Source organism: Danio aesculapii, chromosome 5 (genome assembly GCF_903798145.1).
Source record: "Danio aesculapii chromosome 5, fDanAes4.1, whole genome shotgun sequence".
Taxonomy (NCBI): domain Eukaryota; kingdom Metazoa; phylum Chordata; class Actinopteri; order Cypriniformes; family Danionidae; genus Danio; species Danio aesculapii.
Window position 1 is genome coordinate 33,070,598 of NC_079439.1, and position 27,285 is coordinate 33,097,882.

Sequence of the window (27,285 nt, forward strand, 5' to 3'; positions counted from 1 at the left end):
ATCAATAGCTATGTTTCCATCCAAAAATGCAGGAGTCCAAAAAAAACAGCAATATCGCATAAAAAGACGTGCGAATAAAGCAGCATTTTCATCCAACAAGTCAAAGAGAACTAAATCGTCACTTCCTGATAAACTGGCGCCAAATATCAACAGTAAAAATGGAATTTGCTAGAGTAGGAGAAGCTGCATGAATCTTTTCTTCATTTAATAAATGATTTGCGCCTCAAAAGACGATGCCGACCCGCAATGAACACGTGGTGGTGTTTGAAGCCATGAGACGCAGAGCGCAGACATTTCTGACAGTTTTAGAGGTCATTAATAATATGATAACACTAATACTGAAACAGTTAAGGTGTTTTAGAATGACCAAAACAACATTTCAGATGTGCAATGTGCTTACAATGTGCTCAGCCTGCTGGTTTATCCATTCACACACATTATCATCACATGATCTCTTATAACAAAATCACATGACTTTTTTTAAAGCACATACTGGAATTTGTTTGGTAAAAGTGTTTCCATCGTAGTTTATGTGCATCCTTTCTTATGGAATAAAAAGTTTATCCTACTCAGTAATGTGCATACGTTTTCTTATGCGCATTTTCTAAATTTATGTGCATCCTGGCATTTCCATCAACCAATTTTATTATACGCATATCCAAAATGCGCATACAAACAGGTGGATGGAAACGTAGCTAGTGGTGGTAATTAGGGCTGCATGATTAATTGAAAAAAAGATCGTGATCTTGATTCGACCCCTTAGACAATCTTAATCCAGCATTTCTACGATTCCGCCAATCATATATTTCAAGTTCAGGAGAGAAGCAAAGGTGGCCGCGCAAGTCTTCACATTGTTTTAGACACATTACTCAGTAACATGGACACCAAATGGTGTTAAAGAGTCACATACTGTATTTATAAGGTATAATTCACTCAAAAAATGTTATTTCTGTCTTTATGTAATAATGTGTTTGCAGCTACGAAATCACATGTGACGTGAGTTGACCATAAGCTGTTAGCAAAGGGAGGGCAGGCGCATGCCTATAAATGAAGTCTACTTTAGTGAACAGAACCTGCATAGGCTGTGAATAACAGGTAATAAACTTGTAAATAACTTTCAGTTTGTGGCACGGTAAGTATGAACCGCACTTAGCAGCAAAAATGAAACCGACAGCGCAAACATCATTTAAATAATTATAATCGCATTTTAGAGTTATGCCAAGCATTTAATATGTTTTTCTTTCATAGCAAACACAGTGTTGTGCATGAGAATAAATGTTTTACAGTATCAGTATAACTACTCTAGCCTATGCAAGAGGGAATCTGATCATAACAAATATCTCCTTTTACCAGTAGAAAAAAATGGTCTAATAATGTTGTCAATGACATTTTGCAAGCATATGTCTCAAACATAATAATTCAATACCAGAATTATTAATGGTTGTATTCTGATGTCATCACTTTACTGTGATCATTCATCAATCATTAATGATCAGGACAAATTTTAAAAGTCAAGTCCACCATTCAAAGTCTATTCCAAATTTAGCCTTTTAACCAACAGTAGACCTACACATAATTTCATCATTGTTGTTTTACCATATGTTTGAGAAATAACAATAATAATAGCCTCCTTGTGTTAACCCTGATTTTACATCTAGCAAAAAAATATATATATAATAATAATAATAATAATAATATAATAATAATAATAATTAAATAAAAATATTGTGATTCGCATTAACCAGAATCGTGCAGCTTTAGTGGTAATAATGATTTCTTGGCTTTTTTAGATGATATTTTAAGTCAAATGATGGCAGTTATTCTACTGTATGCCTTCCTCTTCCTAGGCATGGGCATTCTAGAGAATGATGACAAATTTAATGCAAGTGCAAAATTTCATGATGCTCTTTAATGTCAGATGTTCTTTAATTTCCCAGTGTATGACATTTTGCAACCTCTTTTAGTTATGAAAATAAAAATAACCTGAAAGAGTTAATAAGATGACAATCCAGTAACTCTTGTAGCTTATGATGCATTAAAGGGCTGAGCTGTGCAATTTTACATTGAGCAAACCAACCCTGACAGAGTAAACAGAACAAGAGACAAAGCAAAGAGAAGACGACCACACTGTTGATCAATAGTCTTGATCCCTTGGGCCTAAGGGTGATGTTTCAGATCATAACATGTCATAACATTCATAAATCACCCAATATAACCCAAACTCTGAAACATATCCAGGCAAGGCATTCTTTGTCCCACGTGTGGTCATGTAGAATGAACTTCAGAGAGGAAATGACAGTTCATGACAGCCATTGCTCTGTAATATGCACACATTTCATTGTAAACAAGAAAATGCAGCTTATCCAGTTTTCAAGAGCAGGTACATGCTATGCTACCATTCAAGTTTGGGTGTCAGTAAAAAAAAATACTGAAAAATAATACTTTTATTCAACAAGTAAACATCTCTCTTCAGTTATATCTTTATCTAATCCCTCTTTCTCTCTCACACACGCACAGAAAATATACAGCTAGTGTCCACGATTACGTAAAGCCCATCCCGCAGGTGTACCGAGTCAATAAAGGCAATCTATAATTACATAACCTGGACTTCTGGTTGGTCTGTAAAAGCACTGATCTGTCACTTATGATGGATGGATGATTAAAGCTCACTCCTGTGAGTGCCAATGAGCCGGATTAAACTCGAAACAAACAGAAACAGAACAAGCATACACCCTTGCTTTTCTCTTGCATTTAAAAACTTGTAAAAAAATGCAGAAACTTCAAAGCATGCAGACAGGTGCAAACAGGCTCCGACCACTGACATGACGAGACACGATTGAGGAAGTCAAAGACACCTGCATGTGAAGACCAAGGAAAATGTAAACATAATCTAAATAATAGCTCTCAGCTTTTACAGCCACAAGCTTTGAATTTTCTAACACGCAACACTTGTTAACCCCCGCTTGGACCCATTTCTGAAAACATCTTATGCAGAGGTTTTTTTTTAAGAGGGTTTGGTCGATTAGTCATTTTGGCAAGACGTTTTTGAGAACATGTAGTTTTGTGCAGTAAACACTGTGATTTTCTGCTCTTATAATGAACAGGTTTGAAAGAGTCATCTATGGTTTCATTTTTCTGTGTTTCCCCTGAAGTCCACTTACAATGTTAGAGAAAGTTTCTAGCAGCAGCAAAAAACTGTTTGTTTTCCAACCCTCTCTCGAAGCCCAAAAATTAGCCAGTTATTTAATCAATTCATCATAAATTTATTCATTCATTCATTTTCTTTTCGGCTTAGTCCCTTTTTTGAACAGGGGTCAGCACCGTGGGGATGAACCGCCAATTTATCCAGCGTATGTTTTACGCAGTGGATGCCCTTCCAGCTGCAACCCATCACTGGGAAACATCCATACATGCTCATTCACACTCACACTACAATTGAGCAATTTAGCCAACTCAATTAACCTATACCACATGTCTTTGGACTTGTGGGGGAAACCTGAGCACCCAGAGGAAACCCACACAAACACGGGGAGGACATGCAAACTCCACGCAGAAATGTCAACTGACTCAGCTGAGACTCAAACCAGCGACTTTCTTGCTGTGAGGCAACCGTGCTACCCACTGTGCCACCGTGACGCCTTTCATCATAAATGTTAACATGAAAAATTTCTCTTAAGATTAGATAACTTCTTTGTGCATGAATATAGTTGCTTACTGTAAATATGTTGGTATGGGCAATATGGCTGCATGATTAATCTAAAAAAAGATTGTGATCTCGATTTGATCTTAATTCAGCACATTATATTTTCAAGTTCAGGAGAAGCATAAAGGATCTCGCACAAGTCTTCGTATTGTTTCATATACATTGCTCAGCAACATGGACACCTCTAAATGGTGTTGAAAGAGTCACATACTGTATTTATAAGGTGTAACTCGCCCAAAAAATGTCATTCCTGTCTTCATGTAATGATGTATTCACTGCTGCAAAAATCACATGAGTTGTTTGTTTACTACTGAGAGGACGCACGCATGTCTGCGAATGATACTTTAGTGAACAGAACCTGCCTAGGCTGTGAATAACAGGTAATAAAGTTGTAAATAACGTTCAGATTGTTGCAGAGTGATCGTTTGGGAGCCGTGCGGGAACTATGATTTGCATGTATGTTTTTTTTCCTCAAAGTGACGGCAGTCATGACATGAGCGGCAATAGGCAGTGAAAGTGAAACCAAAACTGTGCACATAATTTACATAATCACATCGCACTGTAAAGTTATGATTCCGACAAGCATTTGATTTTTTTTTTTTCATAACGAACAAAGTGTTGTCCATAAAAATAACTTTTACAGTGTCAGTTTAACTACTCTAGCCTATATAATATTAAGTATAACGCAAGAGGGAATCTGGTCATAACAAATGTCTCCTTTTACCAGTGAAAAAATGGTCTAATAATGTTGTCAATGACATATTGCAAGAATAAGTCTCAAACATAATAATTCAACATCAGAATTATGACTAGTTGTATTCAGATGTCATCACTTTACTGTGATCATTCATCAATCATTAATGATCAGGGCAAATTTAAAGTCTAGTCAAGTCCACCATTCAAAGTCTATTCAAAATTTTGCATTTTAACCAACAGTAGACCTACACATAGCCTAATATCATTATTGTTGTTTTACAATACGTTTAAGAATAACAACAAAAGCCTACTCATTTTAATCTTTATTTTACATCTACAGAATCGTGAGAAAATCAAGACCTTGATTTTACGCACAAAAAAAAATTCTCATTCTAGCCAGAATCGTGCAGCCCTGACGGAAAAATTACAGAGCAAATTTTGATGGTAAAAATAAATGTTTTGTGAGCTAACCAAAAGTATTTTGGAGAAAAAAATTCTATTAAAGAAAACAATGACAATTATTTTAAACAAACTAAATGCTTTCATTTGCGTGCAGTAATGCGAAACTATTGTGAGGGACTGGAAAATGTGGATTTTTTTTTTGTTTTCTCGTTTCAATAAATCATCTAAGTGAACGTGGCAGGGTGCTCTGAATGTTCTGAATGTTTAATAGTACACACTGAACATTACAAAGCTTTTCCTGATATATCCCCCTTTAACAAAATGCAAAAATGTGTTCACACTCTTCACGCACATCTGTGTAAAATCTGCAACAGAGATCTGAGAGGCAGCAGATGCATTCCTCATCTGGATTGGGGAGAACAGGAATGATGAACGAGGGAATCAAGTTGGAGAGAGGATTGAACCATGAGTCATACCGAACATCGCATACACACATACTGTAGGCCTGCATGACACCACGAAATACACACAAACACAACTTTAATAGGAGAGAAATAACAGCATATGGGATGCAAACTATGTAACACGAAGGAAAACAACAACAAAAGCAATGACCTATTCATTGATATCCACGTCAGTTGCACTGAGGTCATGTTAGCGGCTAAAGAAAACAATGGACATGGCGTAGATGTGTTGAAATGTGAGATCAATGCTAGGCTCTATTTTGAGCACAAAAGATGAATATATTGAAAAAGATATACTCATACACACTCCATATATTGAGGCACAGAGTAGATAGAGACTATAGATAGAGCTAAGATTCCATGCTGCATGATAGGGCTTTGCGATTAATCGAAGTCGAATCATGATAAAACACACACACAACAAAATTAAAATCACAGATCAAAATCACAAAAAAAATAAAAAAAATGTAAAAAATATATTCGCAACTAGATATTTTCGCCAAATCGCACAACCCTACTGTGTAATGTAACACCATCCCAACCGAAAGTTTTCATTTAAAGTATGTACAGAACTAGCCTGAATATAGACCAATGAGATTTCACAGTGGGTGGGGCTACTCAGCAGAAACAGTCCACAGCAAGAATAGTGCAAAACATTTAGGCTGCGTCCAAAATCACCTACTAGTCATATAGGTCAGTGGTCCTCAACCACCAGGCTACAAACCGGTGTTGGTCCGTGGATCAATTGGTACCCGGCCGCACAAGAAATCGATAATTATTTCCGTTTTTTTTATAATCTGAGTCTGAACAATCTTTTATATTGAAAAATGACTGTAATTCTCTCGCTTACATCTCGGTCACTTGAGTACCCAAATTTAACCCACAAGTAGCAAAATGAGGCGTCTTCGGAAAGTTTCTTTGCGAAGGGGAAAAGGCCCAGTAAAGGACCTACGAACTGCCAAGGAATAGATCCGCAACCCATTTGTCAACCAATAAGGTGAATCCAGCATGTCTGTGCAAGAAAATCAACTGCTGGAGATTGCAAATGACAGCGGCCTTTTAGGGGCTGTTTGCATATTGCGTCTTTTCTAGAGGTTATGAAAGTACGTTATTTCCAATGGAGGAGATAGAAAGGTCGGGGACCACTGATATAGGTAATATATTTGAATTTTAAATTACTACACAATCTTTAGAAAAGTATGTTCTACAGTACTACATCCACCATTCATTATTATCACATGACCTACCCGTGCCAGTTACGTTGCTTCAATCCCATTTATGAACTGGATGCGCACTTCAGAATCCCACCAGAAGTAGTAAGTCATCCGGGTACTTCTCGCCTGCTGTTTTTCCAATAGTATAAATTTCGGCATACTACTCAGTTCTACTGTTTTCCACACACTACATAGTAGGGAAGTATGCATTTTCAGAAGCAGCCCCATTAACTTGTCAGGCAAGAACACGGAGTGAAAATATCCCACTGCTACTTTGTCTTTTTGTCAAATCATACCTGATTATAATAATTTATTGGGGAGAAAGGCCCAAAACCTGTCACTTTTGGTGTTTCCCCTTCGCTCTACCTGCTAATTAGCTGTGGCTGAGGTTCACTGCCACTCAAACTTCAACACAATACCCAAAACCCATCTGTTTTGTGGCTGCACGTGAGATACGGACACGTGCCGCATCCTAAAACGTGACGACTCCACATTATCAGCCCTAATGAATTATTCACAGTTCTCTCCATCATGTTGAAAAACTAAGAGAGAAGGCAGTGAGGAGCACTGGAGAGGCTGATATCTATATTTCATCACTCTGCAGAGCTCATTAACTTGGTGGAGCAGCGGCGTCAAACACAGCTGTAATTAAAGCACCACAGGAAAATAAATAAACGTGTGCTTATGGAGTATAATAAAATGTTTTAAATTAGGGAGCTTGAGGCCATTAGGTACCCTTAACGAACTACCAATGGGACCTTAAAGATGATTAGAAGATGAAACTACCATTTAAAAAAGTTAAAACTGAAAAAATAAAAAAAATTCTCTTATAATTTGGGTATTTTTATACAAATCAAAAATATATAATTAGTTCTAAACAATATTATTGGTTAGAATTTGTCAAAGTTCAAAAGAACAGCATTTATTTGAAAAACTATTTTAACAATATAAATGGCTTCACAGTCATTTTTGTCAATTGAATGCATTTATAAAAGTAAACAGACTATGGATGAAAAATACTCTTTGAGATGTTCAAGTACACTTACAGAAATGTTTTATTAATGTAGTGTCACTTAACAAAATTTAATTTACTAACCCTAAACATGTAACTGCATGTATACGTGGCCTTTTTGGTTTGTTACTTTTCTCACATGCCCGTATACAACTCTAATTGTACATAAGGGTAAGGTATGACATTGTCTTGGCGTAAACACAATACCAGCATTCCAGACGTTCCAACAAGAGCATCAATCTTTTCACAGAGCAAAGACTGCGATGCTAAATCATCCCTCGCAAGCGCTGTGACTTTCACCTCCCTTCGAGAAAACTCTGCATTTACCAAGGAATTTGTTCTGCAGTATCCCTTGTGTTTTCACATATGAGCCCTTTAAAGTCTATGCAAGGGTGAATGCTTTCCAAATTCATCTTAATAATGTGTAGTATTTTTTCATGCCTTTTCAGCAGACTCTACAGAAGCCTACATTCCAAACAAAGAGATAATCTGAGTCCATCCATTTAGACAGTTAATCCAGGACTGGTGTTAAACCTCATTCTACTGGAGAGCCATGCAAACATCTGGATGAAAAACCAGCTTTACCAGCAATGTATGCATGTATGCGTCCAACAACAACAACAAAACACTACACATGATGTTTGATGAGATTTTTTTTTTTTCTCTCAGACAAAAAAAACAAAAGAACAAAGACATCCCAACAGCTTGGGCTGGGCGATTTGGCCTAATATTAAAATCTCGATTAATTGAACATTTTAACTAGATTATGATCAATGAACGATTATTTGATTTATTTATTTAACAAGTTTTGTACAGTAAATATGCTTCACATATTACAAGTGAGAGATTTTTGAATAAAGGTTACATTACTTGATTTTAAAATAATTGAAGGAAACACACCGTCTACTATCTATTATCATGTATTGGACGTCAACATTGAACAACTGTAATTAAAACACACATTGCCTAAAACCTACAGTCACTTTTTTTCTTCTAAAAAAATGAAAATAAATTACTTGCAATTTTGGAAACAAAAATTAATTATTTCAATGTTAACCTTTCATACACTGAAAAAAAATATTCATAGATGATTCATTGGATTTACTTAATTTTTTACGTTAAGTGGTTGTAAACAATTTATTTGGGCTGAATTTAAACAAACAAATTAAGTTGAACAATGCTCAATTTAATTTGTTCGTTTAAATTCAACTCAAATAAATTGTTTGCAACAGTTTTTTCAGTGTATTAAAAGTAGAAAATAAGCAGCATCTCTTCTAAATAAAATAACTTGTATATCCTGTGAATAATATTTTAAACAGTGCATTTCTTGAGTCTTCTGTAAACAATTTTTTAATAAAAATAAGAATTAATTGTAAAGAAAATATGCCATCTCTGGTGCAATGTAGTGCAAACTTGCGACGTGTCGTGTAGTTACATTTTTTGTATTAACTTAATTGCCCAGCCAGCACCAGATTTCTTCGAACAACCCAGCTAGGTAATTTTCTTCTTCGTAACAAACTTGTGTAAAGTCACAATTGTATTTAGGAAACATGTCTTCTTATTATCAATGTTTAAAACGGCTGTGAAGCATAATGAACTCTTAAATGAATTGTATTTTAAAAATACTGTTTTTAATTAAAACATTAATATTACTCGGTCCCTTTAAAAAGTATTTAACATGTCCCAAGAAAAAAAAACTATAAAAACCAAAACAACAGAACAATATTATAATTGTTTTTTAAACAATAAAAAAATATTTGGAGAAAGAGAGAGTAACTGGGGATTCCACACACGCGCACACACAAACAAGATTAAATCAATCCAGTTTTTTTTTTAAACACAGAGGGTTCTGCCTTTTATTACGTTATGTAACAGTCATTTGCTGAGATTAGGGTGTACCTGCGATAGGGGACGGGGGCCAAGGGGTGGATTTGTAATGCAATCCCTCCTTCAGAGAATTCTGTGATGTTGACATCTCACAGGTCCAGGCAGTGACACACAGATACCAGAGACCTCTCTCTCAAAACTGCCATTCAATACCGTCTGAAGTTTAGGGCTGACAACCAAAAACAAATCTACTTCTTTTCTAGAGGCCTGGTAATCTTAAACAAGTTCAAACTAATGTCTAAGACTTTAGGCATGCATAATAGAAGATTAACCGATCTGATATGAAAGGGAGAATGTATTTCTGTGTAGATGGAAGTCAAATCAATCCTGAATTTGATAAATAATCTATTCACGTTGAAGTAAATATGAAAGCTGACCTAACAAACTAACTTTTACATTAAATGCGAGTAGCTTATTAACCTTATGACATCTCATAGCCCATTCAATGAAACAGTATGCATTGCTGTCTTTGATTCATCATGTAAAAGAGCTTTAATTAATCAGTGATTGAAGCTTGAACCTGAATAAAAAGTTAAAACTGCAAATGCAGTTTTTTAGAATTATTGTGAATCATAACAAGTAACTGAGCTAACTGTAAACTAACAGCACACAATGTTACAAACAAAGGATTACACAAAGGGTAGGTTGCAAAAATGTAATTCTGCAATTAATGACCCTCATGTTGTTCTAATCCCCTTAGACCTTCGTTCAACTTCGGAAGACAAATTGAGGTATTTTAGATGAAATCCAAAAGCTCTGAACTTTTATATACAGTAGCAGAAACCAAAAACATTATCAAATGTTTTCATGTAAAAAAAAAAAAAAAAAAAAAAAAACTGTAAAATGACTTTGTTAGGCTTTGTCTTCTCTTCCACGACAGATCAGGGTGTGCGTTTACTATGGGCAATATGAAGTATTGCCAGTTGTGTCAGCAGCACAACACGCATGCATTGTATTGGCCATATAGTAAAGGCATACCCTAATCAAATACAGAAGATCCAGGCGAACAAATCAAGAACCCTTTAACTACCCCACCAAGAAAAAAAATGTTTGGATTGCATTTCTTAACTCCTAATGTTGCTAGTTGCTAGTTTTTTCAATACATCCCATAATTTCTAAAATAATCAGCCTCTACAAACTATTGATATGTTGGTTTATGGTAAAAGTACTGGAATTAATACATATACAATAAAAAATCTAAAAATATTAAGCGTAAGACCAATTTATTTTTTATAAATATTCAAAATATTAATAGTATTGCGACTACTAAATCATCTTTATGTTTGAAGTATGCCATCAAATATTTTAGATTCTCATTTAACATGCTTTCTTGTTTTTTTTGTTTGTTTTTTTTTTACAATAAAACCAATATCAAGTGCAGTAGTGCAACAGGATTATGTTTGATTTTCTGTAAACCAACAATGCTGTGTGTAAACCATTATTTAAATCAGTCATTCTTTAAATTACTTTAACAGTCATTATTATTTAAAACAGTAAAAACATGGTCAACCATTTGGTAGAGCGGCAGTCAAAGTTATTACAGGTTTTTTTGGTGCACAAAAGTGTTCTTAGAGCTTCGTATAATTACAGTTGAACACTGAAGTGACATGGAATATTATGCCAATGTTTTGGTCCTTTTTCTGGACTGTGAACGCCTCAGGACTACTGCAGTCTATAGAGGTTGAAGGATTTCATCTAAAATATCTTAATGTGTGTCCCAAGTTGAAAAAAAGGTTTCAAGAGGCTGGAACAAAATGAAGGCGGGTAATTAATAAGAGAAGTTTAATTTTTGGGCTAACTAACCATTTAACCTCCAAAAACATCTCACATTTAAATTAGCCTTGGATAAGATCATGAACACTGAAGCACCAGTGAGCTGCCTGCTCACTAGATAGTTTAATAAATTATACATATGTGACGAATTCATAAATAACTATACAGGCAGCAACATTAAAGCTCAGTGCTATTATAAAGGCACATTAATAAATAATGCAAATGAATGAACCATTTAAAACAATCACTGCTTAAACAAAATAGCAGATCAATTTTGATTCCAGGGTGATTTTAACAAGATTGTTGCTAAGCTAACAGCTAGAGATTCAGGATTCCCACATTGCTTTTCTTCCATTTTCCAGTTTTTTTTTTTTTTTTTTTACATCTTCTTAGTTAATGTACACTGTAGAGAGAAAACCTACATGAAAAAAATGCATTGCTTTTTATTTCATTAGTATCTCTGTTACAAATTGTTTGCGATAACCTGAAAAATCTGAATCCATGAATACTTTAACCTGAACTATAAGTTTTGAGATCTCTCCAAGTGAAATTGCTTGTCCAATATCATCTATTAACAAGCAAAACATCTGATGTAATATATCTGGCAGCAATGCAGGGGTATCACTTACATCTTCAGACATCCATAAACATGCAACCATACAGACACAGCCACAAAGACTCTCACACACTGAACGCTGGATCAAAACTTGGCTCTTTACTTCACTGATAAGATATGCAAATACCAGCTGGGGCCTCTCTGCATTATTAGAGTTAGCTGTTACATAAGAGCCAAAGGAAGGTCTGGAGACACAAGTCACACATGTCGCCAACCTCAGAGTGTGATTCACTCTTCGTATCACTAGAACAGAGGCATTAAACATTTGGTTTTGAGGTCAGAGACTACTTTTGGCGACGAAACTGTAATTGATCACTGAATCAAAGCGCTCAGAAGGTCAGAGTTATTTAGATGGTTTGTGTGGAGGAGGTTTGGTGACATGGACGGGCACACCGATTGGCTTTTAAAAGTGTGATTAAATGCTCTCAATCAGTAATCAATTGAACATTGCTCTTTCAGCTGTGAGCTGGAGGTCAGACATGGTGAAATGCTCTCAGAAGCTCCAGAGACTCTGTGATTTGGCACCTCTCATTCCAACGGAATAGATCAGAACACATGGGAAGGGCCAGACCCTGATAGAAGAGCCAGAAACACCCAAACCAACGCAGCTCGCTCTTTATGAGGGTGATATATTGTCAATAGCTGTTATTAAAGAGCCAAACAATCTGAAATGTTCCTGCTGTGGGAGCTCTGTGCACGTGAAAAAAGACATAAGGTCAACTGAAAACAATAAAGCCATCAAGACTGATGGAAACAGAATGCTTAGGGGAAATACCAGACTGAACTGAAATCAGACTCTTTGAAATCAGGTCTAGATCTTTATAGCACCCAGAGAGACCAGCATGCGCAATGTCTCCTGATGTTAGTCGCATTTTATTGAAATGTGATTCTACACAGGCCAGTTTTGCCTTCTCTTTCGTTCTCTCTTCCTCACGTGTTTGTGGTTGGAGGAGCTGTACAGCTGTCAGAAACAGGGAGAGACCCAAAAAGAAAACAAGCAAGAAAATGAAAGGGGTGGAGAAAAGAGCTGCTATGGGACTGACAGATACAAATACTTTAAGCCACTGGTTGATTATTCCCAGCTTCCTTTAATAATTCTGGGAAATGGTGGCGTGTTCTGTGGGTCAGAAGTCATTGTTGTTACTGATCAGGCGAAGTATTCAAGTGTTCTTCTGCACATTAATGTCAGCCAATTTATAGAGCAAAACTCATGACAAATGGTCTCAAATGTTTGTTGTTTCAACCCTTATGTAAATTGTATATTGTAGAGAAGCAATTAATAGCAAGTAGATTTAGTCCTATGAAAGTGAGACGTTATAATACTAAGGCACAGAATCTGCAGGCATTTTTTGTGCAGAATTTTGTACAAAATCTGCAGATTTATTTTGAGAGTATAGTAACTAAACTTAAAACAAGAAATGAAAAATAATAACTTTTGAACTATTATTTAAGATTTGCAAATACAATTAGAATCTCTTGTTCGGTAAACTAAGTAAATCTCATATAATATAAGTGGTTCATCGTTAATCGTGGGAGTTACGTTCTAAAAATAGCCCGCAATAGGTGAAATCTGCAAAGTAGTTGGCTTTATGTTTGAAGACTGTAAAACCCCTCACTACACTATTTTCTTAAATAGGCATTAACATTTTCACACTTTTTTTCTACTTGTTTAAACACTCACGTAACTTCTACCTTTCTTTAGCATGTGCAGAAGTCCAACTTTTTGTGCAATGGTTAGCATCTGCCTCTGCCTTTTGGTTGCTGCCGTGGGTGCCTTTGACGGTGCAGTATGTTTCATCGACAACTTGCAAACATACAGTACAGCACAACAGAGTCACACTGCTAGCGATCAAAGACTTTGCCAAGCTGAACGCATTATGTACTGTACAGGAGACACTGCACGGAGAAGATAGATTGACAATGGTCTACAGCCAGTTAGGACGCAGAACATAATACACTGTTGAAAAAAAAAAAAAAAAAGCTTGTCAAATTACATGGAAAGAAACTGCGAGACCGTGAAAGGCAAACTGTGTTATGGTGAGGGACCACAGTATCTAGTAAGAGACAGAAAATATTATTGTACAAACTTTATTGTACATAAATCAAATAAACATTTGCATGTTATTCAAAAAATTACTGAAATGAATTTAAAACCTGAATAAATATATATTTACACAACATAAGTAAATTAACAGAATGAACAGTGGGCTAAAAATCTGTGGATTTCTGCATGTACAGATTTCGTGTCGGACTAAATAACCTAAAAATAAAGTTTTTCATGTATAGGCGATGGGCTAAACATTTCAGTAATTTCAGTAATTTATAGATCATAATGTGTTATGAGGAATGTTAACAGCCTAACATTGTCTGAACTATGCATTTTAGGATGCTTGGCATTTATAGACAAGGGAATGTAAAGATTTGTTAGATTATCAAGATGTTGCCAATCAATTATTTATTAATTTTCTTTTTGGCTTAGTCCCTTTATTAATCCAGGATCGCCACAGCGGAATGAACCGCCAACTTATCCAGCATATGTTTTATGCAGCGGATGCCCTTCCAGCTGCAATCCATGACTGGGAAACACCCATACACTCATTCACACACATACACTACGGACAATTTTAGCTTACCCAATTCACCTGTACTACATGTCTTTGGACTTGTGGGGGAAACCGGAGCACCCAGAGGAAACCCACGTGAACGCGGGGAGAACATGCAAACTACACACAGAAATGCCAACTGACACAGCCGAGGCTTAAACCAGCGACCTTCTTGCTGTGAGGCAACAGCACTACCTACCTGCACCACTGCGTCGCCCACCAACCAATTAAATTTCCACTAACCGAAGTTGCAGTAGAAAACACCAATATATGAAACTACCAATATATGAAACTATCAATATTAATGAGATATTAATGAGCAATTACCAATACTAATATATATGATGATTCCTAGGCATATTAACATTTATAATTTGACTTTCATAGTGTCAACTGTTGTTTCATAGTGTCAACTTTCTGAATCACCACAATTTCAGCTTAACATGCTGTTGTACTGATGCACAAAAGCGGAATAAAAAAAAAAGAACCATTGCTCCAATGATCCAATCCATTTCCAAAAGACAAAATCCAATTCCATTTTCCAATTCCATTATTTGAATACATCACAAAATATGAAAGGACACAGTATAATGTCCCTTTAAAGTACACAAGTCTACCATTAAGATTTGGATAGTTTGAACACAGGTAAATGTGATCACATGTCTTTTCTCCTTTCCAGCAATCGAGAAAGGAAGCTGGTATAATGACCCAATGGTAAAGACAAATTCACTATTGAAGAGCAGCAGCCAGAAGAATTTAACCTTTGAACTCACAAGCTCTCCAAGCTTGTCTGTGAATGAGAGTCTCAATTCTGAGTGGCACAGCGGATTTACTGCTCTGTGATCACAATCAGAGTGTAGATGGTGTGTATGACAGCAAATACATCTTAAACGGACAGGAACGGATTGAACGGTAAGCTGAAGACAAAGCACAATGTTTGAAGTCTGAACATGCAGAAGCAAAAGCACAAAAGATATTGTTGAGGGGAGGAAGGAAAGACAAGTATGAACAGACTAAAATGTGCATGAACGTCAGAATGTAAGGGCAGAGTTCAAAGTCCCTATGTAATTCTGTCTCCTGAATGTTCAAATAGGCACTTCAAGCCATCAGAAACAGCAATAATAAAAGTTCTGGTGGACTATTACAGCTAGTTTAATGCCAGTCATTATTCACCCGAGGAGTTTTCTTCTCTCTGTGGTAGGTTCTCCCTGAACAAAGGCTTTGATTTAAGCTCTGTGAATGTAATGAAGTATCCAGACGCTAGAGCTCTGCTTTGATGGTGCAACCAAACTAAAGCATGTGCTCATTTGACATAACCCAAATCTATCAGACGCTATTAAATCTCACGATGAAGACTCTACTGCAGTAAAATGGCCATGAGAACACTCCGATATGAAGAGTCTGACACTGATGCGAGTGAAGAATGTACTGGAATCATCAGAATGGCAACAATATCACATTTCATCCTGTTTGGGACTGTACGTATTGTACAAGTTTTGCTCTAAGCTTTCAGAAAAAAAAAAAAAAACAGTTGGTTGGCGTGTCTATATTTTCATAATAGCAGGCTATAAAATATCAAGGATTGTAATTCAATAACGGTTACTTTCTAACAGGTATAGATATCATCTGTGTTTCTTGTGCTGATAAAACAGCTTAGTCTACACAGTTTTAAAAGGGTTTTAAACAGGCGGACCTGAATATTTGAGGTGGAGGAGATGTGTTTATTAAAGCGGTCAAGACACACCACCATCTACACCAGACTGTTTGCAAGAAGGACAGGAGGAACGTGTGAATGGGAAAGAGGTAAATCAAGTGGACATTCCCAGTCATGTTGTCTGTGCAACTCTGCAACATATCCGGCCACTGAACTTTGACCCCTGGAAACCTGTGACAACGCAAAAACAGGGAGCACAGGACACAGCTGTGCAAGAGCTGCAAAAGCCTTACAAATACAATTGAAGAGATCTGTGAATTTGAACAATTTGAAAAAATGATGTTTGTTGTGAAACAAGAATTAAATCAAAACCTTTTTCTAGTGACAGGCAGAAAAGGGCCAGTCATGTTCTGCGAAGTAAAGTTTGTCCTCGTTCCCTCTGTCCCTCCACCCTTCTGTTCCCCCAGGACTTCATTTAACCTACTTCTGTGTGAGAGAAACTCACTTCCAGATGGAGCTCACTTTTTATCCGTCTCCCCGTTTTTTCCGTATTTTCCCGCAATATGCCCACAGACTCAGGAATCCATGAGTAAATGAGGGATTTGGACTTATGTCTTGGTGCACCACTAACAGCCACAAAAAATCCTTATTGCCCACTACCGTCAGTCAGTGATTTATATACAGTATTTTATAGATTTTATTACTGCTCCATTATGGCACTGTGACACTAAACTTTTCTAAACTAACTAATGTTCTGTATTTGAAATGTAGTTATGTTTATTCTATTCAGTTTATTGTACATATTTAATTACTTTTAAAGGCAAATCTTTGGTGAGTGCAATTTAAAAAATATATTAAAGAACAATGGCGCTCATCAAAATTGAAAACAAAGACATTACCAATGCTTCAAAAGATTTACATGTTATTACAATGTGATTTATGTTCTTTTGAACTTTCTTTTAAATCAATGTAGGGCTGCACGATTAAATAAAAAAAAGATCACGATCTCGATTCGACCCTACACTCGATCTTAATTCAGCCAATTATCTTTTCAAGTTCAGGAGAGAACCAAGGCAGTCGCACAAGTCTTCACAGCAACAGTGACACCTTCAAATGGCGTTAAAAGTGTCACATACTGTATTTATAAGGTATAATTCACCCAGAAATGTCATTTCTGTCTTCATCTAATGATGTATTCGCGGCTGCGAAAATCACACGTGAGCTGACCGCAAGCTGGTTGTTTACTACCGAGAACGTGCGCGTGCCCGTCTATGACGCCTACTTTAGTGAACAGAACCTGCATAGACTGTGAATAACAGGTAATAAAGTTGTAAATAATGTTCAGTTTGTTACACAGAGCGATCGTTTGAGGGCCGTGCGGGAGGTTTGATTTACATGTATGTGTTTTTTCTGTGACGACAGCCATGAGCTGCACTCGGAAGTGAAAGTGAAGCCGGCGCACATATCATTTAAATGAACATATGGCATTTCACACTTATGAATACCAAAAGCATTAGTTATGTTTTTCTTTCATAGCTAACACAGTGTTGTGCATGAAAATAAATGTTTACTGTGTCAGTATAGCTACTCTAGCCTATATAATGTTGAATATAATGCAAGAAGGAATCTGATAAATGACAAATGTCTCATTTTACCAGTGAAAACAAATGGTCTAATAATGTTGTCAATGCAGATGACAAGCACCTTTATAATTATGAATGGTTATATTCTGATGTCATCATTTTACTGTGAATTAACAAACAGGACATATTGAAAGTCTGTTCAAGTCTATACAAAATATACTGTCTATACAAAATGCGGCATTTTAAGCAACAGTAGACCTACACACAGGCCTTATATTATTATTGTTGTTGTTTTACCAAATGTTTGAGAATTAACAATAATAATAGCCTACTAATATTAACCTTTATTTTACATCTACAGAATCGTGAGAAAATCGTGATCTTGATTTTAAGCAAAAGAAATCGTGATTCACATTTTTACCAGAATCGCGCAGCCCTATAGGAAAGTTTATTAAAACAACACTAAGGACTAAAGTAATGGCAGCCGCAAACTCAACTTTACCATCACACAAAATAAATTCTATTTAATTAAATTATATTTCTTGAAAATGTGTATACAATTTCATTTAATGTGTATATAATACTGTATATGTATACATCCTGACCTACGGTCGTGTGCATTTTGTCAGGTTTTCCGATAAACTACTCTGATTCATTCTCTGGAAATAAAGCTCATTATCTTTCGGTTACTAGCTTCAAGCTCTACTAGAACAAAGGTGTTGCTAGAGTATCAGAAATCCCATTAGAATAAAAATATAATATATTATAATTAGGGATGCTCCGATCTATAGGCCTGAGATCAGTATCGGCCGATAATCACATTTCACGACTCGATCAGTACTTGTTGATCTGGCCAATCTCATGAATCAATAGAAAGTTTTTGTTTACGAGCTTACAAGCAGAGGAGGAGGCATGTGCACGCTCGGGTTATACAACGGCAGCGCTACAACACATGAGCAATGTTTCCAAATTGCATTGTTAGTGATTTTTCTTACCATTTTTTTTATCTGTTTTATGAATTTTCTTTGTAAAGCTGCTTCTGACCATTACATGTATGCAACATCCCTTATTTATTCTCTTATGGAAGGCGAGATCTCATATTTAAAGAGAAAATGTGCTTATGCAATGGCAAAGTTATATAAGGCTTGAAGAATACTCGATATCAGCCGATCACCTTGACAAGGAATCAGTCCTCAGTATCAGCTGCAAAAATTCTGATCGGAGCATCCCTAATTATAATTATTTATATTATAATCTATACAATCTTATCGCATATTAAAACGTGAAAAGAGGAGTTTTTCTGTAAGCGATTATAAAGATTACTGATCCCTGCCGTTACATTTTTATTTACAGTAAAGTACACTTAACCCAGTGATCACTATCTGGGTTCTTACGAAACTGTTGTACATCAAAACACACTAAAGTGCAAGTCGAAAGAATTTTTATGCCAGTTTTATAAGCTACCATGTGAAAAGTATAAATTTTAATTGCTTAAAAAGTTTAACAGATCTCTCATTGACAAAACTCACACTTTCAAATATAACTTTACAGCAGTGTTTAGAACCACGAGTAAATGACTACTGGATCTCAGTAAAACAATAGCTGATGTCCAGCAGACAGTGAGTACCTACATCTGTTTGTTCACAGCAATCTGTCTCTTGAAGTGTTTACAGGAGGCGGTTTAGGAGCCTCAGTCTGTCCCTGCTGAGAGCAGGTGCACCGCTGAGAATCAGCTGCTAATCTCACTAAGCAGTTGTAGCCCGTATAGACGGCGGCCGGTACAGGATGAGACCCTTGTCCCTCTGCCCACACGTGCTGCGTAAGCAACCTGGCGGCACATGCCAAAAACTGAACTAGTAACCTTGTGGTTCACAGAGTCGCTGGAAGAATTGACCTTCTGAACCCTGAGAAACTCTGATTGCTATCTACAAATATCGTTGTGTGTGTATGTGTGTGTGGGATAAGACATGAATATACATGATATATGTAATACTGACATTAATGTGTCCTTGAGTGTATGAGAAACCTGAATAAAACAGCCATAGAAAGGCTTATCAGTCAGTTGCACAACTAATAAATGTACCGTGGCCAAATCCCAGCGTCATACTTTGATTTAACAAGGAAAGGAGGTCTACTAAAAGGTGTGGAAACTATTCACTTCCTTTTATCTTAACTTACATGTTCATTAAAGGTGTGCATGGGCTTAGCAATCATTGTGTTTGAGTGGGTTGTATATCAAATGTGTCACTTTTTTCTGTTGTTTCGTTTGATACCTTGCTGCTAAGATACCAAACTTAAACAGCCGTGCGCACGAATGGGTTGTAGGCAATGAAAAGAGATTGATTTCCTTTCATAATCTCGCATTGTTCATTAGCATAATCAGTGTGTCTGTTCAGGGGTGTAACTCTTTCAATGGAATCTCAAGAATGAGGTTCTGCTCGATTTATCAAAACTGACATGTTCCCAATAGCACTGAGAGAAACAGAATCCAGTTTTTTTTCTTCAGCTTTCTCTTTGTGTGTTTAAGAAAATCAAACATCTCTTTATGAACTGAAGGTCAGTTACAGTGCTCAGCACTTACAAGTACACTTCACAAATCTATCTTTTAAATTCGTATTTTAATAGGAAGCTATACAATATTATATTTGTGCATATACATTAGATTAGTCAGTACTGAAGCCAAATCTGGAACAAAATAACTTATGATAACGGTCCAAAAACACCCATATTTATATGTTATAGAAAAATATGGAAAAAAGGAAAAAATCCATAGAAACAAAAAAAGGAAAAAATTTGTAGGTTGCAATTTTTGTTTGCAATATTTTGCTTGAATTAATTAATTAATCATTATCTTTCAATTTCTAAATGTTTGGTGACTAAAATATTATTTTAATAAATATATCTGTTTAATAAGTTTGTTTTGTTTAAATGCACCAAAATACATTGCCTACATTTACTGAGAAATGGAGAAATATTAATGGGGTGCACTTAATCATGCTGAGCACTTATATATAGTGAGCACACATATAGTTTTCAAAAACTCAAAAATGACACACAATCAGCATGAATATACTTGCCAAGAGTTGCCAAGAATTAAAAAAATTTTTTTTTAGGTTTTTGAAATTCTCATACTCACCAGGACTATTTTTAAATAAAAAAATACAGTAAAAACAGTAATATTGTGAACGATTTTAAACAGTACGATTTTTAGAAGCCATTGCTCCAGTCTTCAGTGTCACATGATCCTTCAGAAATTATTTATCATCATTCATCATAAATGTTGCAGCTTTACTGCTTAACATTTTTGTGGAAATCATGATCGTTTTTATCCGGATATTTTGATGAATATAAACATGAAAAGAACAGATTTATTTGAAATCTTTCAAACATTCAAAATACCTTTCTGGCACCTTACATAGTTATTATGATGAAAATGTTAATTCTCCCATCAAGGAAACCACCAAGCCTTCATTAATGAGCGAGAAAGGTATGGTTTTAATTTGGACAAAATCTCAAAATGGCCTGACTGCATGGCCTGCTGGTGTGTGCATCCCAATTCTCATGAAAAATAAAAAGATCATTAAAACTATGAAATCACAGATGGTGGTCTGTGCAGAAATAAACTTATAGACGCACAGTGCTGCTTGAGTGTTTATCATTAGTGGAAGGCAGAGGAACAGAGCAGGAAGGAAGAGAGATGAGCACCCCTGTAATGATTACAATTACAGAGCAATTCCATCAAAAACTGACTTCAATGGAGAGACTTGGCCATTTACACACACACACACACACACAATCTCTCTGTCTCTCTCTCAACTGTTGCCTTAGCAACTACTGCTGCTGTATAACCTCTGCCAGTGTAATGATACACCTTAGAAATGTCTGTCAAAAGAATGATTTATAACTCAAACTACTCTTTCAAAATGATATGCTGTAATCACAAACAGAAAGCTGGGACGACCATATACATACATGATGGCATAACTGCCCGCATCTGTGCAGACCAACCATATCAAGCAGCCCATCAGCACTCAGTTTTTCTTCAGGCTCCGCTGCCTTCTTTTCCGCTCAGCAAGTCTGGACAGCCCCTTGAAATTAATGACTTCTATGTTCACATCCTCATCAGCCATGCACCTCAGAGGAGGTGTTATCACCATGTTGATCTAATTTCTGCCAGATTAAATGCAAACTTGAAAATGCTGCAGAACGAGTCTGATATCAGCTTAAACTGGCAAGATCTCGCTCACTGATATTCATGCTCTACTGGCATTGAAAATCTTATAAAGGAAGCAAAGAAAATTTCTTAAGATAAATTAATACGTTTGTAAAAAGTGCAATTCTTTAAACAAATGTGTAGTAATTCTAAAATATCTTGCATTCTTTTTTCTTAATAAGAAAATAACAGGGTGGCATGGAGGCTCAGTGGTTAGCACTGTAGCCTCACAGCAAGGTCGTCAACGGTTTGAGTCCTGGCTGAGCCAGTTGGCATTTCTATGTGGAGCATGCATGTTCTCCCTGTGTTTGCGTAGGTTTCCTCCAGGAGGCTCCGGTTTCCCCCACAGTCAAAAGACATATGCTATAGGTGAATTGGGTAAACAAAATTGGCCATAGTGTATAAATGCGTGTGTGAATGGGTGTTTCCCGCTACTGGGTTAAGGCTGGAAGGGCATCAGCTTCATAAAATATATGCTGGAATAGTTGGCAATTCATTCGACTGTGGCGACCCCTGATAAATAAGGGACTAAGCTGAAGGAAAATAAATAAATTAAAATACATGACAGGATCAGTCACTGCACAGTAGACATGGGCCAGTATAAGTTTCTGGCGGTATGATAACCTTGGGTAAAAATATCAAGGTATTGTGATTACTGCTCTAAAATAAGCTATTTTTAAATGTCTGAGTAAAAAAAAAAAAGTACAACATCTTAAACACATATTTTATTTTAGGAAAGATTAAAATATTTTGGAACCGTAAACATGTCAGGCTAAATAATTAAAATAAATCATTGCCTTCTGCTGTCTTCATTTGTTTCAGGAACACAGATTTCTTTAAAACACATAAAAAACCTTACATATACTTTAGGAACGATATAGCAGATAATTTTAGTGGTTTAAAACCTCTTCCAAACCGCTGTGAACCTTGAAACCAGTTATCATCCCATGCCTGCAGCAGTGTCAAGCGGCTTTCACACAGGATGTGAAAAGTGCTGCGCTATGAAACCCATTCATTTTAATGGTTTTTGCCATGCAAGGTTGGTTTGTTGCTGCGCGGACCAATGCCCAAGAGCAGCCTGGTGCACATTTCTCTAATGTACCCCTTAGTCATGGGATGATAAATGTTTACAAGGTTTACTGTGGTTTGGAAGAGTCAAGGTTTTAAAACCGCAAAATATATTTGTTATATCTTTCCAAGGGTATATGTGTGTTTTTTTTTAACAATTATTTTATTTAGTTTTTTAGGACAACAGTATCTCCCGCAGAATAAGACCCTCCACACCAAAAGCTACTGCTCAGCACATGATTCAGCAAACATTTAAAAAACTAAATCACTTGTAAACCAACATCCTATGCTGCTATGTGCATCCTATGTGCCATGCACCTGAACAGTGCAGGGCTAACGTACTTTATATCCAAAGTAAAGAAAGATATCCAAAGATGCCTTTTCAACTTTTAAAGAAATTGTGTTTTGTAAACTAATAAAGATCACAATACCCTCATACCATGAAACTGTGATATTTTAATCTAAGGTTTTCATACCATCAGAATCCTATACTGGCCCATGCCAAAGTACCCCTACACACATCTATACATGTACTGTACATAATCACCAGAAAAGCAAAGTCCGCAAAAGTATTTTATTCCATGGGGTATTATTGGTCTGTCATGACTATAAGAGTTTACACTTGTCAATCATTTGCTCCATAAGCTCGGCCCACTAATAAAGTGGTCAGAAGGATGAAGAAACGTGAGAGAGTGAGAGAAAAGAATGAGTAAGGGGAGGAGGGCAGAGGGAAACTGGTCAGACAAACGCCTCTCTGTTTGGACGATCACTGAAGTCTCTGTCCTTTGCTTTCTTTCTTACGCAGATTTTCTCCTTTGTGCATTACTCCTCTATCAAATATCCATCTCGCATGCATTCCATTCTCAGTTTCTATCTTCCTTCTTGTTTTTTCACTTTCTCTCTCTTGAAAGTACCACACAAATCCAATCTAATCTCACCATCGTTCCTGAGGAATGATGGTGTTGGGACATTCATGACATAACCCTCTCCTGCCTCCTCACATCAGATACACAAGGCATTGTGCAGAATGAATGCAGAGGGCAACTCAGTGCACCAGAACGAGGGCACTCACTGTGCCTGGCACCGCTAGCAAGTTAATGTGCCCACACAATACACCACCCCCAGTCATATGCCACTAAAAACAACTTCACAACACAAGAGGGCTTCAAATAGACAGACACATTTTTGGCCTCCACTGTTAAAGTTTCTCGTGCTCTCTGTAGAGGTCAAGGAATAAGATTTTAATGTCCAGTTATATTGAAACTGACTACATGAATTATTGGATCTGAAATACTAGTCGACTAATCTGGTCTGAGGAAATCCGATTTAATTAAATGGGATTTTGATTACATGGATTCCACTGATTCCAACACTGCCACACAGCTGCTGTTAGTCAATTATTTTTAAATACATATGTTTAAATGTATATATTTAATAAAAATACAGCTTTATTTTTAATTATCCCATTTTGTTTTTTACAGTTTACTTGCTTTTGTTTTGTATTTTGAAGAAAACTGCTTTGATAAAAATAAGCAATGTTTCTTTAGCAAAAAAAATAAACAAACATTTTATAATATTTTCGTAAGTATCACGTGACACCAAATGCAGAAGTTATGACTTAAATTGAAATATTATTTCCCAATTTCTTATTTAATTGTATGTATTTTTTACATTAAATGTAGCCTCATAGTATTTACACACTGTTGTGTGTATACACATAACTATAATTTTATTGTAAAACATATTTGATATCCTATAAATAGGCCCACATGGAATCTGCGCGCACAGAAATCCACAGATTTCCGCAGATTTTTAGCTCATCATTGAGTCTATTTATTTGCTGTGTAAATTCATATTTATTCAGTTTTTAAATTAATTTCAGAAATATTATTGACTAATATGAAAGTGTTCATTTGATTTATTTACAATACAGTTTGTAAATTAATATTTTGTGTCTTTTAGTAGATTTAAATTATATGAGATACTTGCTTTGTTTACCAAATAAGTGGATCTAGATGAATTTGCATTGTAAACATTAAATAAAAGTTAAAAAGCTATTACTTTTTATTCATTTATTAAGTTTTTAGTTAACATACTCCCAAAATAATTCCACACAAAACCGCAGATCTTTTACAAAATTCTCTGCAGAAATAGCTAAACATGTCCGCAGATTCTGTCTGGCCCTACCTGTAAGTATGAATGTTGATGACAAAAAAAAAAAAATGACAAAACCAGTTACCTCTATTTCTTATCTAGCAAGTAAACCCGTTTTGAATCCAGGAAAAGAAAAAAAAAAGTGATGGAAATAAAGCTCTGAACACATCACTTACAAAACTCATGCAATCAGAGTCAAATCATAACTCTGACTGCTGATTCACTCAGATTTACGAATGCGCCTTCAGTGTTCTAATTAGGCTGTGTCTGATTAGACTTGCCCAACTGTGAGTCTAACCTACTAAGGGCTTAAGCCTCTATTTATAAACAACCCTTCCACTGACATCTGTGCACTATCATTTTAAATCACAGTCCAAGTGCAGGAATGCGTTTAGAATTAGTCACAAACCAAAGAATTCATGAAAATGGACATGATTGCGCAATTCAGGCTTTCTCTATGCAATGATTAAAGAGCACATCCTTTACCTAGCTAAACAGTGTAAAGAATGGCATACTGGTTTGACCCTGACCTCTAAAATATGTCTTGGTTTTGGATTAGAGACCTGTTCACCCCCAAACCAACCTGTGTGGTCTTGCATTTTAAACAGTCGCCAAAATTGTTCAGAGCTTCAGGGTGGGCAGGAGGGGAAAAAAGTAAAGGGTGCTTCACAAAACCTTTACCAAAACTCCAATATTATATACAAACAATGCTTTTTCACCTATGTTGAGTAGGGCTGCACGATATTGGAAAAATCTTACATTTCAATATTTTGTTAGTCTGCGATATATATACGCATTGCGATAAGAATCCAATTTCACCAGATGACTTGAATCTCTTTATCTGGAAAGAATTTATAATATTAGATGGATTGGGAGGATTCTGTAGGGCATAAAATATAATAAACAATCTACAAGCTTACATAAATACAATAAAGAAAAAGATACTACTGAACTAAATGGTGTACTCAAACAGACTTCAGGTATACAGTTATTGAATAATCAAATGGAAAATAACACCATGTCGTTTTCTTTGCATAAATAATTTTAACTATTCATCATTACTAAAGTTACAAGCAGTACAATTTATTATGCCTAAATGCGAATTAAATAAATAAAATCCTCATACAAAACATGAAAACGATCTATTATAATTCAGACTCAACATTGCATATGCTCGCAATGTCACTACTGCAAATGACAACATTGCGATATCGATGGTGAAACGATATATATTGTGCAGCCCTAATTTTGAGACTTTATACTTTAACAGATACAATAATCCATCAATATTTAAACCTACATAACTACTGCTTAATCAAAATAAAGCCTGTCAGCACCACAGTTAAGTGAAACAAGTGTAACTGGGAGTCTCATAAAGGGTTAAACTACCATAGCAAATATTATTGAGGTAAAGTTGGTTTTACATTCGCATATTCAGACATTCTCCTTAATAATATAATTTCAGAAATGTATTATTTGCGAATTTTATATAGTGAAATCATATTAGCAGCCAAACACTATCAAAGTACAACACTGTTCATAGTCAATTAAACAGTGCTAATGTTGTTTTAAAGTCAAACTTGCATGCGACTTCAGGTAAACACTATAGGGACCGTTAAAATGAACGAATGTGCAAATATAAAACTAACTTTACCTCAATCCTATTTCTTTTGGCAGAAACCATGATTACCATAGCAACTTTTGTGCAAGACCCAATCAGAGTCGGATAAAGTGCCAGATCTTACCTGGATGAAGAAATGGAAAAGTCTCCACCATCCAACAGTCTGATTTTGCAGAAGAGCATCCCATTCACAAACGGCACAGCCGTGAGCTCCTCCAGGGTGAAGTGTATCTGAAACTTGAACTTCTTCTTTTTCATTAAAAACGCCATGTTTTGAGACTTTGGATAACTGAAGCTGGAGGTAGACAAATACAGGCTGTGTTTCTTTTAATCTGGTGCTTGGAAGTCCTCAATGTGTGTGCTTTGATTCAGCATCTCTGAGAGGGGTGAAGCTTTTTCTGAGGAACCTGGGGGTGTAAAACAGTCAGGGTAAAAAAGACTGAGACTGAATTAATTTAACATTAGAAACTATATAATAACTCACCTTTAAAGCACTATGGGGTAAAGAAGGCTACAGTCTCGACTGAAAAGCAAACACAATCCCGAGAGAGTTAGTTACTTTGAAGAGGTTCATTATATCCAGGTGTAAAGATCCCTGGGCCACTGACAACCTTCACATAAT

The 27,285-nt window shown here is 36.0% G+C and overlaps 1 protein-coding gene across 2 annotated transcripts in view; it reads right to left on the reverse strand.

Annotated features, from left to right (window-relative positions):
* Nucleotides 1-27,285, reverse strand: part of eeig1b (estrogen-induced osteoclastogenesis regulator 1b) — a 53,991-nt gene that overhangs the window by 26,301 nt on the left and 405 nt on the right. For both annotated transcript variants that reach the window (XM_056457961.1, XM_056457962.1), the window contains exons 2-3: nt 27,148-27,186; nt 26,788-27,070 (exon numbers count right to left, since the gene is read on the reverse strand). In XM_056457961.1, coding sequence (XP_056313936.1) covers nt 26,788-26,933 — 146 coding nt within the window. In that variant the 5' untranslated portion in view covers nt 26,934-27,070; nt 27,148-27,186. The remainder of the gene's footprint in view (nt 1-26,787; nt 27,071-27,147; nt 27,187-27,285) is intronic.